Source organism: Malassezia vespertilionis, chromosome 4, assembly GCF_029542925.1.
Source record: "Malassezia vespertilionis chromosome 4, complete sequence".
NCBI classification, from domain to species: Eukaryota; Fungi; Basidiomycota; class Malasseziomycetes; order Malasseziales; family Malasseziaceae; genus Malassezia; species Malassezia vespertilionis.
Window position 1 is genome coordinate 600,198 of NC_079250.1, and position 13,216 is coordinate 613,413.

Sequence of the window (13,216 nt, forward strand, 5' to 3'; positions counted from 1 at the left end):
GAAGACGGCCGCACATTGAGCGACTACAATATCCAAAAAGAGTCCACGCTGCACCTTGTCCTGCGCCTCCGCGGAGGCGCAAAAAAGCGTTGCCAGAACGCTGCGGGCACCGATCAACAATGCCGCGATGCGGCAATTCAGATCGTCGGCCAATGTCCACACTGTAGCCTGAACTTTTGCGGGAAACACAGGCTCCCTGAGGCACACAAGTGCGCCAACCAGGAACAGGTGCGCCATGCAGCGTTCACCGCAAACAAGCAAAAGCTCGAGCGCGAGCGGACCGTTGGATCGAAAGGTCTTGTACACTAAACTACCACCCGCTCCCCGTTACTTGAGCGCATCATACCTACTTGAATATATATGCTCGCACACCAGCGACGCGTCGTTCCATAGACAGACTTCTGTATAGCCCCAGCCTTGCTCAAGACACGCAGTGTGTGCACGGTCAATCCACGTGACGAGCGCGTGGCGTCCCGGGGCGTCGTACCTTACCCAACCATGACCGCTTTTGACCCGTGGTCCAGCTGCGTGGCCGCTCCGCCGGACCCTATTTTGGCGCTTGCTGCAGAATTCGCGAATGACCCTTTGCCCAATACGGAGAAAGCCAACTTGGGTGTCGGCGCGTACCGCGACGAGGAAGGCAATCCATGGATCCTTCCGGTGGTGCGCAAGGCCGAGCAAGAGATTGTGTCGGACCCATCGATGAACCACGAGTACTTGCCAATCGCTGGGTACGCGCCGTTCTTGCAAGCTAGTGCACGCCTGCTTTTTGGCAAGGATGCAAAAATCATCAACGAGGGACGTCTGGCGACGAATCAGACGATCAGCGGTTCCGGTGCAAACCATCTGGGCGCCGAGTTTGTGCAACGGTTCTACCCCTTCCCCACCGAGCGCAAGGTAATCTACGTCACCGATCCGACGTGGCCGAACCACTTTGCCATCTTCCGCGGCGGGGGCCTCGAAACGGAGACGTACACATACTACGACCCGAAGCATTACGCGCTGGACTTTGAGGGCATGATCAAGGCGCTGCTGGGGATGCCGGACCGCAGCGTTGTCCTGCTGCATGCCTGTGCACACAACCCCTCTGGTGTGGATCCCACCCAGGAGCAGTGGCAGCAGATCGCGGCTGTGTTCCAAAAAAAGCAGCACTTTGCCTTTTTCGACAGCGCCTACCAGGGCTTTGCCTCGGGCGACTTTGACCGCGACGCATACGCCGTGCGCTACTTTGCTGATCACGATATTCCGATGCTCGTGTGCCAGAGCTTTGCCAAGAACGCTGGACTGTACGGCGAGCGTATCGGCGCGTTGCACGTCCCTGTGAAGAGCTCGAGCGAAGTCGCGCCTGTGCACAGCCAGCTGAACTCGATCCAGCGCAGCGAGCTTAGCTCTATGCCCGCGTTTGGCGCGCGCATTGTCGCCAAACTGATCAACAACCCCGAGTTCTTTGCAGAGTGGCAGCAGAACGTGAAGACCATGGCGGGCCGCATTGAAGAGATGCGCAAAGCACTGTACAGCTTGCTCGTCGACGAGCTCAAGACCCCGGGCTCCTGGAAGCATATCTTGGAGCAGACGGGCATGTTCTCTTTCCTCGGCTTGGACAAACAGCAGTGTGCGCGCCTCGTCAAGGAAGGCCACATTTACTTGGTCGCCACCTCGCGTATCAGCATGGCGGGCCTCAATAAGTACAACTTGAAACTTGTGGCTACCTGGATCGACCGTGTAGTCCGCTCGGAAACAAAGCTGTAGTATCGACACTTGATAGCTGTGATGGTGCAGATCTACGACGGTGCCTATCGAGCAGCCTCTTCTATGCCGACGCCTACGCCGCGCCATGGCTGCTTGCACAGCGGGCACGCACGCTCGCCGCCACCGCCAAGCCAGCTCTTACACGCCGTATGCAGTGCGCCACAGCATCCCTCTGTTGCGCACTGCTGTCCTCTAGTCACAAGTGCATAGCATGCAATGCACTCTAACACGTGTTCCTCAAATTCGTTGCGAATGTACGCGTCGAGCTCCGTGAGCGCGCGCAAAGACATGGTATAGTAGCCCCCCCGGTTCACGATCCAGTTCCTCCGCTCGAGATCCTGCAGCAAGTCGGACGCGGCGCGCTTGCTCAGCTGCAGCGACGGCGCAAGCTGCAGCGCCGCCGTCGAGGAAAGCGCATAGTGCCGCTGCGGCGCAGTCCATATGGCTTCCAGTATGGCTTTTATATACACAAGCTCAGTCGGCGTGTACGGCGTTGCGAGCTCCGCTAGGGTATCTGCCTTGGTGTTTACCAGTACAAGGAACTGCGCGCGCGAAATCTGGTCGTGGCACGCGCGAATTTCAAGGCTCACGCCAGCCAGCCTTTCATTCAGTAGCGTTATCGCATCATCCAGCCCAGGACCTCGCTCTTCCATCGCATCCTCAAGCGCCGCATAACATCGCTCTGCTTCCTCGCGCGCAAGAAACCGGCGCGACAGGAGCGTCTGCAGCAACGCCAGAGGAAGCATACCGCCACGGCGCGCCGCCGCGCGGTCGTGCGGGGTTCGGCCGAGATACACGTGCACGTAGCAGCCCTTCCCCTCTTCCAGCCGCAGCGTTCACCATGGCCGAGTCCGAATCGAAGAGTAGGTCCCGCGACGCGCTTATCCAGTCACGACCAAGCTTGAGCGTGCCAAGAAGGATGGCCGTGTATGGTGCGTTTCCCACGCTCTAACAGCAGGTGGAGCTTCGAGTATTTCCCGCCGCGCACCCCGCAAGGGCTGAGCAACTTGTACGACCGGATCGAGCGTATGGCCAAGCTCGGCCCCGAGTTTGTCGACATCACTTGGAATGCCGGCGGCCGCACCTCTGACTTGACGTCTCAGCTCGTGCGCACCGTCCAGGCCTACTTTGGCCTCGAGACGTGCATGCACCTCACCTGCACCAACATGCCGCGCAACAAAATCGAAGTAGCATTGCGCGAGGCGAAAGAGTACGGGTGCCGCAACATTCTTGCGCTCCGTGGCGATCCACCAGCGAGTGGAGGCGAGTGGGAGCCGCGCGCAGCGGGCTTCTCCCACGCGTACGAACTTGTCGAGTACATCCGCAACCACTATGGCGACTACTTTACCATCGCCGTCGCTGGCTTTCCCGAAGGCCATCCCGAGGAAGAAAGCGGCATTGAGGTAGAGCTGGAGTACATGAAGCGCAAAATTGCCGCAGGTGCCGACTTTATCTTTACGCAGATGTTTTACGACGTCGACCTCTTTATTACATGGGTCCGTCGCTTGCACGCGGAAGGAATCCATGTGCCAATTGTGCCTGGCGTGATGCCGATACAGAACTACGGCGGCTTTACGCGCGCCGTCGCGCGCTTCCGCGCCAAAGTCCCGCAGTTCTTCCACGACGCCCTCGATCCAGTCAAGGACGACGACGAGCAGGTGCGCCTTGTCGGCACAAAGCTTGTCGGCGAGATGTGCCGCAAGATCCTCAATACGACAGATTTGGACGTGCATGGCCTGCACATCTACACGATGAATTTGGAGCGCGGCTCGCAGATGCTGCTCGAGTACCTTGCGCTGCGCCCCTCCATCAACCAGCTCTCCCCTCTCCCGTGGAAGCCATGCCTCACCCCCAAACGCCGCGAAGAAAACATCCGCCCGATTTTCTGGGCGAACCGTAGCAAGAGCTACGTGAACCGCACCGAGGCCTGGGACGAGTTTCCCAATGGGCGCTGGGGCGACGCGCGCAGTCCTGCCTACGGCGATGTCAGCGCATTTGGCACACAGCTGCGCGAGTCCAAAGAAGAGGCGCTCGCGCTTTGGGGCGAGCCCCAAACGCTGGACCAAGTCAAGGACTTGTTCGTCCGTTTCTGTTCCGGCGACCTCGCGCGTCTTCCCTGGAGCGACGCGCCGGTCGCAAAAGAGACCAGGGTGATTGACCGCATGCTCATTGAGCTGAACCGCCGTGGATTTCTCACGATCAACTCGCAGCCGGCCGTGGATGGTGTGCCAAGCACGGATTCGGTCCATGGCTGGGGACCCAAGGACGGATACGTGTACCAAAAAGCCTACCTCGAGTTCTTTGTCTCGCCGCAGCAGCTCGACGAACTGCTGCGTCTGATCGAGTTGGACCCCCAGATCACGTACCACGCTGTGAATGCCCAGGGCGATATGCGCACGAACACCACGTCCGACTCGCCAAACGCCGTGACATGGGGCTGCTTTCCACACTGCGAGGTCCTGCAGCCCACCATAGTCGAGTCGATTTCCTTCCTTGCGTGGAAGGACGAGGCGTACGAGCTTGGGCGCAACTGGGCGCGCATGTATGCACCCGATTCTGCGAGCGCCAAGCTCCTCACTCACATGTTTGACTCGTGGTTCCTCGTGAATGTCGTGCACAACGACTTTAAGCAGAGCCTCGCCATCTTCGAGCCCTTCCTCGAGGCCAGGGTAGATGGCGCATAAACGAGCAGCACGCAGCGAATACCCCTCAACGGATGCTGCGTTCCTATCTGTATAGTACGATTCAACTCTGGCTTTGCCTGCTGCCATAGCTACAAAAACAGCGACTTTTCTTTTAGTGCGCGGTACCCAAACTTGTCCCAGTCCGCGCGCAGGATCCATAGCTCTTGCAGTGCATCGAGGTGTGCAAGCACTGCGAGCCCTTTCCATGCAAGAAACTCGGGCTCCATGTTCCGCGGCGGCGGAATCACGGTGGCCTGCGGCGCCGCAAAGTCGGGTGGGACGGCGACAGAGGCAGTGCGTGCAGGATCCGTCGGCGTGTAGTGCTCGACAAGCCGCATCGATACGCGCGCCTCCAACGCCTCGCCAAGCCCTGGAACCCGTGCGGTGCCGCCAATGCACATGATGTTGTTCGCGAGCCTGCGCAAACGCTCGTCGGCGCCGGCGCCTTGGACTTGTCCGTCAAGCGTCCCTGTCGAGGCGAGCAAACTGTGGAATACAGCACGGTCTAGCGGCGTGCGCGACGAAGCGCTCACGACGTCGACGCCGCTCTGCGCCGCAAGCGTTGCTGCAGCAGTGCATTTCTGTGCAAGTGTGCTAAACGCAGCGGCAGGAGGCGGCGCAGGTTGTTTGGCCAGCGGCGCAGGCGACGGCTGTCCAGCCTCCGGCGTGCCTTCCTCGACTTCGGCTGCTTGTGTGGCCTGCGCCGACTGTGTGCGCAACGTGCTGAGCGCCGCAAGTGCCTGCTCTGGCAAACTGCGCTCGACACAGGCAAGCATCGCAAGGGACGCACCGATATCCGACGGCGCATGCGCACTCAGCTCTTGTGCCTCGTCCCCGCCGAGCGACGCATTCGATGCGAGCAACGACGCGGCGCCTTCCTGCTCGTCCGCAACGGCGGGCAGTGCCGAGGCGGCGTTGGCTGCGCGGCGCGGGGGAGTCTCTGCGTAAAATGCAATCACGTCGGGGTGGAAGAGCATGAGGCCAGCGACAATCGGCTCGTCGTAGTATCGCAGTGCGTACTTGACGGTCTGTGTCGCGGGAAGTCGCACCATGAAATCGGTCAGATTCAGGCCGACCTGACTTGGCTGGAGCGTGACGAGCTGCTTCTTGAGTGTATCAAGGAGTGCAGCATCCGCCAAGCGTGCATGGATATTCATCGCACGGTAGGGAAATTGCGCGTGGGCAAGGACTTGGCCGAAAAAGGCCGACATGTCCTGGCCGCCGTAGGCCAAGGAGACGCGCGTTTCGGGCAGGACGAGCCCTTCTTCTACGCACGAGATGCCAATGCTCGTCGCGCCAAGATCGACAATGCATGCGGCACTCAGCCCAGCGCCGAAAATCGCGCAGAGGCCTTCGGTCTGTACATTCAGCGCGGCAAATCCCATCTGCATAAGAAGCATGGACCCCAGCGCACGCAAATCCGACTTCGAGCACGAGTCAGGGACAAGGAGGAGGACCGAGTAGCGCCCAAAATCCTGCTGCGGAATCCCAAGGCCCGCGCTCGCTACCGACTCGCTGCCATCTTCGCGTAGGGGCGCGGAAAGTGCATAGGTGACAATCGTCTGCAGATCGCCCAGCAGTGCCTGGACGGCGGCCGAAGCACCATACGTAGACGTGTACCGCGCAATGTCCAGCATCCCACGCCGCCAAGGGTAAAAGAGCTGCCAGCCGTGCCGATCCGCCGCGGCGTCTTTGGGCGAGAGGCACGCAAGGCGCAGCGCTTCGTCGCCGACCAGCACGGTCTTGTGCTTCCCGTCGACCTCCGCATCGCCGGACGGCGCATTCGGGACCCAGCCCTGGTGGTATACATCGTTGTGCTCTAGCACACGCTCGGGCTCTACCGACGCGTTGTAGCTATGCACCGACTGCTGGCCATTGCTCACAGGGCGCAGCTTGTACTGCCGCATAATCGAACGCAGCTCGTTGCGCAGCGACTCGATCTTTACCTCGCAGCTTTCATCAGTGTGCTGTTCCGGCACGGGCGCCTCCTGCATCCGCCGCGCAAGCACACTGGGCACCGTCGTGGGAAACAGGTCCGTGGCACGGCCCACGCGCAAAAACTCGGCACCCATGTGCACGACAAGGCGATACGATGCATCCAGCTCCTCTTCTTCCTCGCTTCCTTCAGCACTCCCTTCGCGCTTCCTCTTTGCATGCTTGGGGCGGCCGGACCTGGCCATCCACGTCTGCGCTTCGGTTTTCAGGTAGGACGACGAAACGTCTGTTGTCAGCGTGGGAGGGGGGGCGCAAACGTACTCTTCGCATTAATAAATGACGGAGGATGGAACGAGGTGTAGCATACCGGCAGCTCGCGCGTCGGATCCGCGGGCGGCGCCGCGCGCAGCACCTGCTTCGGCTGGTGTGGCATAGCGAGTGCCGTGTGCGCAGCGCTTGCTCGCCCTAGTGTTTAGTCAGCATACGTCGATGTTGATTGTGCGGCGTTGCGCGTTCCTTGTCTACCATGCTGCGCCGTTTGCCGCCGAGTGTGCGTTCCGTTGTGAGGCATGCGGCACCGGTGACGTGTGTGCGTATGTCCGTGATGCCATCCCGCACGTTTGTGTCGACTGTGCTTCTTGGTGCGGATGGGTACGAGAGCAAGCAGATGGCCGAATTAAAGTCGCTGCTGCGCCATCGCGGACTCCCAGCCACCGGCCGCAAAGCCGACCTTGTGCAGCGCCTTAAGCAAAACGATATGGCTCGTGCCGGATCGACCTTGACGCAAGCGCCGGAGAAGGGAAAGAAAGGCAAGGGGACGCGGCAATCGAAGGAGCTGCGCAGGGGCAAAGATGCCGCCGACCACGCTGCCGCTGAGACGCCACCTGCGCCACTCGAGCCTGGATCGGTGAGCAGTCCGACCAAGGACCGTGATGGTAACCTCGGGCAGTCATCGCCGTCGCCCAGCGAGCCTGCGCCGAGCAACGCGCCGGGCATGCCTGAGCACAAGGCGGAGCCCGTGCCAGAGACGTTCAACATCATAGTCCCGTACGAGAAGGATCCCCCGGCGCCTGCTCAGTACATTCCATCTATCGCTGCGTACGCGAACCCGTTCCAGGACTTTAGCGACTCATACAAGCAGGACTGGCACATGGCCCAAACGCCGAGGGTGCACGCGCTCGGAGATTATCACATTGCCGTCAACGACAACAGCGGGCACCTTGCCCCTTTACCGTCGCAGCGGTCCAACGTCGTTATGGATCTCGCCTCCGATTTCCTCCCAATCCCGCTCTTCCGCCGCACACGCAATACGGTCGAGCAGATGCAGGATTCCATGCGCGGCGCGGCCGCGAGTATCGGCGACGAGCTGAAGCGTGCGCTGCCCTTGGAAGCGCGCGCGATCAATGCGTCCAATGCACGCCCTTCGGCACGCCGGCCGTTGAACGAGGGTGAGCGAACAGGCCTCGCTGTGGTGGGTGCCATTGTCGCCACCGGCCTGTTCCTCAGCTACGTAGTCGAGTCGAGCGACATGCGACGCGAACACAAGTCGGATGCGTATACACCCTCGAGCTATTCTACAGGTGCTGGGATCGTCGGGGCGGGATGGCGCAAAGTCTAGCTCCATAGTTTGGATTTGAGAATGTTGCTATAGAACACCTTTTGTGCTGGGCACCTCGTCAAAGCCCGTGCGTGTCAGCGCTTCGCGCAGCGCCAGTGCAGTAGCCTTAAATGCACACTCGATCTTGTGGTGGTCGTTCTCCCCGTGCAACAGGTCAACGTGGATCGTCACGCCAGACGCCATGGCGAAACTGTAGAAAATGTGCGGGACCATCTCGCAGCTGAGATCGCCAACCTTTTCGCGCACAAGCCCGAGCTCGCAGTGGCTGTATGGCCGCGAAGACAAATCCACGACGCAGCGCGCGAGCGCCTCGTCAAGCGGCGCAAAACCCGTGCCGTAGCGGCGCACACCCTTGATCGGGCCTAGCGCCTGCTTGAATGCTGCGCCGAGCGCAATCGCACAGTCTTCTGCGGTGTGATGGTCGTCAATCCACAGGTCGCCAGTACACTCCATTTCGAGCGACATGCCGCCGTGCTTTGCAAGCGCATGGAACATCTGTGTGAGTGATGCGGAAACGTACATGGTCCAAAAAGCCAATGCCGGTCGCGACGTGGATCTTTTGCGGCGCGATTTCGGGGTGCACATCCAGCGCAAGCGCTATTTTGATTTTGGTTTCGTTCGTGTCGCGCTGGACCGTCGCCCGACGCACCGTCTCGGGAGTGAGTGTCGCCATTCGTGGTGGAGAGTCGCGTGGCGGCGCACAGCAAAAGACGCATGGCTAAGCACACGTGGCAAAAAACTCTCCACACCTCCACCATGTCGGCGCGGCGCGCGGAAATCGAGGCGAAGCGCGCCAAGCTTGTGGAGCTGCGCAAGGCGCGCGAGGAACGCGCCAAGCAGAGTAGAGAGAAGCTGGTAGAGGGGGATGTACACGAACATTTTGGTGTATCGAAGCGCGAGGAGCTCGATGCGTTCCTTGCGTCGTTGCTTCCTTCCAAGGAAAAGGAGCTAGCGGACGGCGCTGCGGCAGGAACAGCCGAAGCGGGGAGTGCGGTAGGAATAGCCGAAGCGGGCAACGCGCCAAAAACAGCCGAAGCGGGCAACGCGCCAAGGACAGCCGAAGCGGGGGGTGCGGCAGGAACAACCGAAGCGGGCAGCGCCGCAAGGACAACTGAAGCGGGCAACGAGGCAGGAACAACCGAAGCGGGCAGCGCCGCAAGGACAACCCAAGCGGACAGCGCCGCAGCAGGAACACACAAAAGTGGTGCGCCGTCTCCACTAGCTCCACGCTCGCCGCCGCGGCCCGCCAAGATCTTGTACTCGAAACAGGTCCAAACGGACGAGCCCCTACTTGAGCCTGCACCGCCATCACCCACACCGTCGCCCTCCGCACTGCTGAGCCCCCGTGTGCCGCAGCGCACACCGACGCCGCCATCCGAAGAGCTCGGCAAAGAGTACGCAGACTTTGTCTACTCCAGATCACTCGTGATCGAACGCGTACTTGACGAAGAGTACGATGTGCTCACAGACTACACGACCGTCCCTGATGCCCAAGCGCCAGATCATGCCACGACGCTGCACCACGTACACACCCTCTTTGATACCACTATGGAAACACGCGCCGTCACTGCGCTGGATTGGTCGGCCATGCATCCTGAACTGCTTGCGGCGGCATATTCACACGCCAGCGTGCCCTCAAACAACGGACTCGAAGGACTCGTCGCGGTATGGAATCGCCACGTAAAGGAACGGCCGGAATTCTTATTCGCAGCGCCGACCGACGTCACCGCCGTGCTCGCCTCGCCGTTCCATCCGAACCTGTTCCTCGGCGGCGCCGCGAATGGCCAAATTCTCGTATGGGACACTCGGAATAGGCGCCTGCCTGTGCAGCGCACGCCACTCTCGTTCAGCGCTGGCGCGGGCACAGGACACTGTGCGCCGGTCACAAGCTTGTGCATGACGGGCTCGGCACAGGCACACACCCTCGTAAGCGCCTCGCTGGATGGGCTTGTGTGCACATGGAGCATGGACATGCTCGCAATGCCACAGGAATCCATCCTGCTCACCAATCCCATGCATCCCCGCAGCGCAGACGTGGGCGTCGCTACACTTGACGTCCCATCCAGGGACGCGACGCAATTCTTTGTGGGAACAGACGAGGGAAACGTTTTCCACGCCGCGCGCTACGATCGCGCAGGGATCGCAGCAGGACTTGATCTAGCGCATATCTACGTAGGGCATGCTGCGCCAGTGACACGGCTCGTGTGCCATCCTGCGCCGCGTGGACGGCGCGCGCCGGTCGACTTTTCCGATCTGTTCTTGACGAGCAGCATGGACTGGAGCACTGCGCTATGGCGCATGGCAGGGCCGGCAACATCAACACAGGCGAGCAAGTCTTCGTACCATTACCCACACGCAAACGCGCGGATCGCGACGAGCACTCGTACGAATCCGCTCGCATTCCGCAGTGCAAACGCAGCAGCTTCGCCTTGGACGCCTGTGCATCCCATGGCACGATTCGAAAACCAGCAGGACTACGTGATGGATGTGCGGTGGCACCCACAGCACCCCGCTGTTTTTGCCCAGGCCGATGCGGGTGGGCGCTTGGAAATGTACAATCTGAACACCAGTCTTGAGCGCACGGTGCAGACGGCACAGGCCCCAGCAGGGCTCAATCGCCTTGCGTGGGAGCATGGGACAGAAAGCGCACCGAGTACGAGGATTGCGCTTGGGGCATTGGACGGTCGCGTGCATCTGTACGAGGTGCCTGAGACGCTTGTGCGTGTGCGTGGGGATGTTGAATGGCTAGAAATGCAGCATGTACTAAAGGGGCTGGGGTAGGCCTGTAATGAATGCTTGTTTATGCTGTATAGATACGATGTGGTCGGTGTAGCGCTCTTTCGAGAAACATACCACCTACTAACCGCCGAACTGCGCCGCGCCTCCATGGCACATCATCCCATTCTGGGCGGCGGCGGAGCATTTCGAGGAGCGAGCCATTGGTCGAGCATGGGCGCATGCACCTCTAGACGCCCATGCCCACGCCCTTGCCCTTGCCCTTGCCCACGCCCTTGCCCACGCCCACGCCCTTGCCCACGCCCTTGCCCCACTGTACCCCTGCCTCGCCGTGCTCTTCCCCCAACAGGCGTCCGCGGCAAATCTCCATAGACGACGTCGCCCCCTCGCGGCAGCATCGGCGCACACTGCAAGCGTCGCAGTACATCCCATACAGCCTGCCCAAACTGCACATCGTCTGGCAGCGGCAGCGGTGTATCGAGCACAAGCATACGATGAAATCCTTCCGGCTCGTCAGGATCCGGCATGACGAAGCTGCGCTGAAACATGGCCAGCAATCGGAGTGCCTGCTCTGGATCCTTAATTGTGGGGTGATCATGCCTCTGTGCAAGCCGCCTGTGTGCCTCCTCCAGCGGTGTAGCAAACAACAGCAAGCTCACCTCGAGCATGGGCCCGTCGGGATGCGCATTCCGGAAATCATGCGCGAGCTCGAGCCAGTCGGCGCGCTGCCTGCAATGAGCCACGCACGCCACGCACCTCCTATCTATGTTTGTCCTGTCAATCAGCACATTCTTTCCGTGGGATAGCGCTTCCATCGCACGGTCATACACCATCCTCCGTCGTTTCAGCTCGTCCTGATTGCACCGCACCCATTCATGCGGCGCCGCATCTTCCACGGCGTGTGCGACTGCAATCAGCCGAGCATTGCGTACGTACACGTCGATTTCCCGCTCCCTATCAGCTATCGTCAGCCGTGTACGCAACGTACGCCGCACAGCACAACCAGCTGCAGCGCCATGGTAGTGGGCAATCGGGCGCGTGTGAATCGGCACGTGGGTATCTACGCTAGCTACAGCTGTCCTTTGATCTGCGGTCAGTAGCGCGCTGGTACGCACATCGACTTTGCGGTGCCGCTCGGCAGCGTGCGCAAGCGCATCCATCGCGCGCTTTGTATCCCATTGGCCCTGCTCGGTGTACAGCGCCGCATCTTGCGCTACGAGAAAATCGCGCGCATCGCTTTCGGCGTCAAATCGCAGCTCCTCGACGAGAAAGGATATCGGGCACGCGGGCCGCACACTGCACGCAAGCACGCCAAGTGCATGCACGCGCTCGCGATCGACAAAGTGGCGCATAATCTCTGCATTCATATTCGGCGCGTCTTTGTACAGCGCAAACAGTCGGTGAAAGTTGCCCTGACGCATCGATGCACGCACGGCCAGCGTATGCGCGACGGCTGGATCTGCTTTCGCAGTCGGATCAAGCTCGCTCATGAGTGCATTCACGTCGCGCTGGTTACGTGTGTGCAAGAGATAGAGGATCCGGTACGCTAGAAACTCGAGCCGCGCGCCGGGCAGTCCGTACGCGTACAGGCTGCGCAGCTGCGATTGGCACTGGTTGTACTCGCCCAGGTCGCCGCGCGCAAGTGCAATCCGCGCGTGTGTTTCGTAAACTTCGACCGTAAACCCGTTCTTGATGCGCTGTACGGTGAGATCCTGCCGCATGCTCTTGAACTGGTCGCAGATGTATGCATAATTTCCTTCGTTAGCCCATTTCTGCCGCAGAAGCGCAAGTGTGCGGCGTAAGGTTGCAAGCGGCCGCACCATCTTGGGATTCGGCGCTGAAGTCAAACGCAGGTAGGGCTTCTCCAGCTTCTGCGAAGTGCCGACCACCGTGTACTCGTCCCAGTCAATCACGTTGGGGTCCGGCGGTGGCGTCGCCGGCGGTGTGAGCGACTGGATGACGCCAAAGCGCGCAGCTAGAGACGTCGATGCAACAGCGGTGTGCATATCCTCGGCCTGTTCGCGCTCAAACGCGGCCTGCTCCTCTTCAAAGCGGCGCAACCGCTTTTCGCGCCGTCCTTGCTCCTCCGGCGCATGCTTCTTGCCGCGCTTGGTAGTGGGCGTTGCCAGGGGTTGCTGCGCTGGCGGTGGCGTTGTCTCGGAACGCTGCACGCTCTGCGCGTGGCTCTTCCCTGCAAGCTTCACGTACGGTTTCGGCGGTGGGCCGGGCGCAGGGCCGGGCATGCGCTGCGGCATTGCGCGCTGTGCCGCCTGTGCATACCCCATTGGCCCTCTACGTGCATTCTTGGGTTCAAGACTGGAGTCAGAGCGCGCGTCGACATACCTTGCAAGCTGCACGCGTTGCCAATCTTTTGTATGCAACGTCCCTTGCTGTACGGCGTGAAAAATGAGGGACTTGAGCTCCGCGCTTACATGCTGCCGATTAGCATCCGTGCATGCGGCAAATGTCTTGCTGGCGAAATCACTATCGGTCA

General features: G+C 60.7%; 9 protein-coding genes across 9 annotated transcripts; 4 read left to right on the top strand and 5 right to left on the bottom strand.

Annotated features, from left to right (window-relative positions):
- Positions 1-498: 498 nt before the first annotated feature.
- On the top strand, positions 499-1,749 carry aat2 (aspartate transaminase; the record flags this gene model as incomplete). Its single annotated transcript, XM_056207126.1, has 1 exon — positions 499-1,749. The coding sequence occupies one exon, from the start codon at positions 499-501 to the stop codon at positions 1,747-1,749; it is 1,251 nt and encodes a 416-aa protein (XP_056063101.1).
- Positions 1,750-1,887: 138 nt separating this feature from the next.
- Positions 1,888-2,495, bottom strand: MVES1_002296 (uncharacterized protein; the record flags this gene model as incomplete). The annotated part of the gene is made up of 2 exons (XM_056207127.1): positions 1,888-1,921; positions 1,978-2,495. 2 exons carry the CDS (start codon positions 2,493-2,495, stop codon positions 1,888-1,890), a joined length of 552 nt encoding a protein of 183 aa, XP_056063102.1.
- Positions 2,496-2,590: 95 nt separating this feature from the next.
- Positions 2,591-4,433, top strand: MET13 (methylenetetrahydrofolate reductase [NAD(P)H]; the record flags this gene model as incomplete). Its single annotated transcript, XM_056207128.1, has 2 exons — positions 2,591-2,612; positions 2,746-4,433. 2 exons carry the CDS (start codon positions 2,591-2,593, stop codon positions 4,431-4,433), a joined length of 1,710 nt encoding a protein of 569 aa, XP_056063103.1.
- Positions 4,434-4,522: 89 nt separating this feature from the next.
- ARP8 (actin-like protein arp8) lies at positions 4,523-6,801 on the bottom strand (the record flags this gene model as incomplete). The annotated part of the gene is made up of 2 exons (XM_056207129.1): positions 4,523-6,654; positions 6,690-6,801. 2 exons carry the CDS (start codon positions 6,799-6,801, stop codon positions 4,523-4,525), a joined length of 2,244 nt encoding a protein of 747 aa, XP_056063104.1.
- A 171-nt stretch (positions 6,802-6,972) lies between these two features.
- MVES1_002299 (uncharacterized protein) lies at positions 6,973-7,986 on the top strand (the record flags this gene model as incomplete). Its single annotated transcript, XM_056207130.1, has 1 exon — positions 6,973-7,986. The coding sequence occupies one exon, from the start codon at positions 6,973-6,975 to the stop codon at positions 7,984-7,986; it is 1,014 nt and encodes a 337-aa protein (XP_056063105.1).
- A 27-nt stretch (positions 7,987-8,013) lies between these two features.
- On the bottom strand, positions 8,014-8,659 carry HIS3 (imidazoleglycerol-phosphate dehydratase; the record flags this gene model as incomplete). The annotated part of the gene is made up of 2 exons (XM_056207131.1): positions 8,014-8,481; positions 8,507-8,659. The coding sequence occupies 2 exons, from the start codon at positions 8,657-8,659 to the stop codon at positions 8,014-8,016; spliced, it is 621 nt and encodes a 206-aa protein (XP_056063106.1).
- An 83-nt stretch (positions 8,660-8,742) lies between these two features.
- MVES1_002301 (uncharacterized protein) lies at positions 8,743-10,767 on the top strand (the record flags this gene model as incomplete). Its single annotated transcript, XM_056207132.1, has 1 exon — positions 8,743-10,767. The coding sequence occupies one exon, from the start codon at positions 8,743-8,745 to the stop codon at positions 10,765-10,767; it is 2,025 nt and encodes a 674-aa protein (XP_056063107.1).
- Positions 10,768-10,951: 184 nt separating this feature from the next.
- MVES1_002302 (uncharacterized protein) lies at positions 10,952-11,740 on the bottom strand (the record flags this gene model as incomplete). The annotated part of the gene is made up of 5 exons (XM_056207133.1): positions 10,952-11,056; positions 11,157-11,451; positions 11,479-11,629; positions 11,659-11,683; positions 11,711-11,740. The coding sequence occupies 5 exons, from the start codon at positions 11,738-11,740 to the stop codon at positions 10,952-10,954; spliced, it is 606 nt and encodes a 201-aa protein (XP_056063108.1).
- Positions 11,741-11,791: 51 nt separating this feature from the next.
- On the bottom strand, positions 11,792-12,977 carry MVES1_002303 (uncharacterized protein; the record flags this gene model as incomplete). Its single annotated transcript, XM_056207134.1, has 2 exons — positions 11,792-11,809; positions 11,838-12,977. 2 exons carry the CDS (start codon positions 12,975-12,977, stop codon positions 11,792-11,794), a joined length of 1,158 nt encoding a protein of 385 aa, XP_056063109.1.
- Between the last annotated feature and the right edge of the window lie 239 nt (positions 12,978-13,216).